Source organism: Montipora capricornis, chromosome 14 (assembly GCF_036669925.1).
Source record: "Montipora capricornis isolate CH-2021 chromosome 14, ASM3666992v2, whole genome shotgun sequence".
Lineage (NCBI taxonomy): Eukaryota > Metazoa > Cnidaria > Anthozoa > Scleractinia > Acroporidae > Montipora > Montipora capricornis.
This window is the reverse complement of record NC_090896.1, coordinates 28,585,401-28,587,611: the sequence shown is the minus strand read 5'-3', so window position 1 is coordinate 28,587,611 and position 2,211 is coordinate 28,585,401. Positions and strand designations below refer to the sequence as shown.

At 47.8% G+C, this 2,211-nt stretch overlaps 1 protein-coding gene across 1 annotated transcript; it reads right to left on the bottom strand.

Annotated features, from left to right (window-relative positions):
* Nucleotides 1–405: 405 nt before the first annotated feature.
* On the bottom strand, nucleotides 406–1,854 carry LOC138031834 (uncharacterized). Its single transcript, XM_068879457.1, has 2 exons — nucleotides 1,221–1,854; nucleotides 406–875 (listed from the first exon to the last, which is right to left on the bottom strand). The coding sequence occupies exons 1-2, from the start codon at nucleotides 1,852–1,854 to the stop codon at nucleotides 406–408; spliced, it is 1,104 nt and encodes a 367-aa protein (XP_068735558.1).
* Between the last annotated feature and the right edge of the window lie 357 nt (nucleotides 1,855–2,211).

Genomic DNA, 2,211 nt, shown 5'->3' with positions numbered 1-2,211 from the left:
CCTGCCTTCTTCTGCAGCTGAAGCACGAGGAAAGAATGCGACGCAGGGAGACTCTTGCTTGAAAAATCCAGTATCTTTGCCGGATAAGAGAGAGAGTGTGCTCTAAGCCTGAGTGCCCACTGATTCGGTGATAGTTCTGCGCTATGAGGTCGGAGATGTAATGATGCTTGGGTAGTATCGCAGGATGCCTAGCTTCTGAGCTGATTGACGAATGGTGTAGACGACCATTCCGTTTACGAGAATAGGGTCAAGTTTCACAATAGTGCTTGATTTCTTGACTGCTCTCGCATCACCACGTACCATCAACATTTCGTCTTGGAAAGTACAGCCTTGGACGTATTCAACGATCGCATTCTCAGCTTTCTCTACTTATAACACAGCGAGAGGAGGAATCTTCTCCCTTACTTAGGCAAATGACAACTTTTGGACACTTCTCCTCTTTGCAACAGCATTTCTAAGTTGGTTGTTGAATCGCAGCATCCAGGCAATGCACCTCTTCAGTTGTAGCCACGACGAAAAGCGCTTCAAGATTTCGTCAACTAGTTGATCGACGGGTTGGGTAAGAGTGAAGAAAGTAGCTTTGGTTTCTGAAGGTTCACATGGCTCCCGAGGCTCCTCTGGAGTCATAGCGGGGAACTTGGGCCAGGTTCCCTTGTCTTGCCAGAGAAAGTCAGGACCATTTATCCAGCGATTGGCTTCAGTGATGGCTTCAGCGGTCATCCCTCTGGAGGCGTCATCGGCGGGGTTTAATTTCGTGTCCACATACTTCCACTGGCACGGCGAAGACTGTTCTCTTATCGCTGACACGCGGTTGGCCACGAACGTTTGGTATCTCCTGCCATCATTCTTGATGTAGCGTAAAACGCTCGTACTATCTGTCCAATAAAAAGCTTCTTCAATTGGGAGTTCTATATCATCCCTGATAATCCTGTCCAATCTCGTTCACAACACTGCTGCAGATAGCTCCATCCTCGGGATTGTGACTGGCTTCAATGGGGCGAGTCTGGACTTCCTCATAACAAAGGAGTAGTGCACGTCGCCATGCGCGTTAACCATGCGTAGATAGGACATCGCAACATATGCAAGCTGGGAGGCATCGCTGAAGTAGTGAAGTTGGCGGGAAATAACTTCCTCAAAATTATTTGGCTTGCAGCATCGTTCTGTACAGAAACGTTCGAGCAGAGGTAAGGCTTCAAGCCAGGCTTTCCAGTGATTGATACGCTCTTCTGGGATCTTGTCGTCCCAACCAAATTTCTTCTTGCAGAGGTCCTGGAGAATTATCTTAGCGGGGAGAATGAAGGGGGCTACGAATCCGAGAGGATCGTACACAGAGCTGATAATTGAAAGGATTCCACTTCTTGTTGCTGGCTTGTCTTTGATAGTGAAATTAAAGCCAAATGTGTCAGAAGATACATGCCACTGGTGTTCAAAATCTAAATTCTTGACTGAGGTAGTTCGCTCCTTCTCAGGGATAGACTCTTCAACTTCTCGCGAGTTGGATACCCACTTTGTTAATCTGAAGCCGCCTTTCTTCAATAGCTCTGTTAATGCTTGAACGAGACGAATAGCAAAGTGAGGTGTCTTAACTGACTTCAAGCAGTCGTCCACGTAGAAATTTCGTTCCACCGTGCTCACATTTTCTGGATCAACTTCCTGCCTGTGGTTGTTTGCAGTTTTCCTAAGGGCAAAATTAGCACAGCTGGGAGATGAAACTCCCCCAAAGAGATGCACTGTCACCATGAGTTCTTCTGGATCTTCGTCCAAGTTTCCGTTTGGCCACCAGAGGAAGCGAAGTGCACTGCAATCTTCTGGTCTTACTTGAACTTGGTGGAAAATGGACTCAATGTCCGACATGAGGGCAATGCGCTCTTGTCGAAATCGGATCAGTACCCCCAACCAGCGAGTTCGTCAGGCCCGGCCCCTGTAAGAGATGATCAATTAACGAGCTTCCGCGAAACTTCGCTGAGCAGTCGAACACGACGCGAATCTTTCCTGGTTTGGCAGGGTGGAAAAAGGGGGATGTGGAAGATATCAAGTTCGCCCGGGCGCTTGCGTAGTTGACGCTCTAACAGCGTATCCCTCCTTAAGCAACTTCTCAACATTTTCTCTATACTTGGTGAGAAGTTCTGCGTCTTTCAACAAGCATTTCTTTAATAACCTATTAAGGCGGTGTTCTGCGACAGAGCGATTGTTTCCGAGGCAGGGTGGATC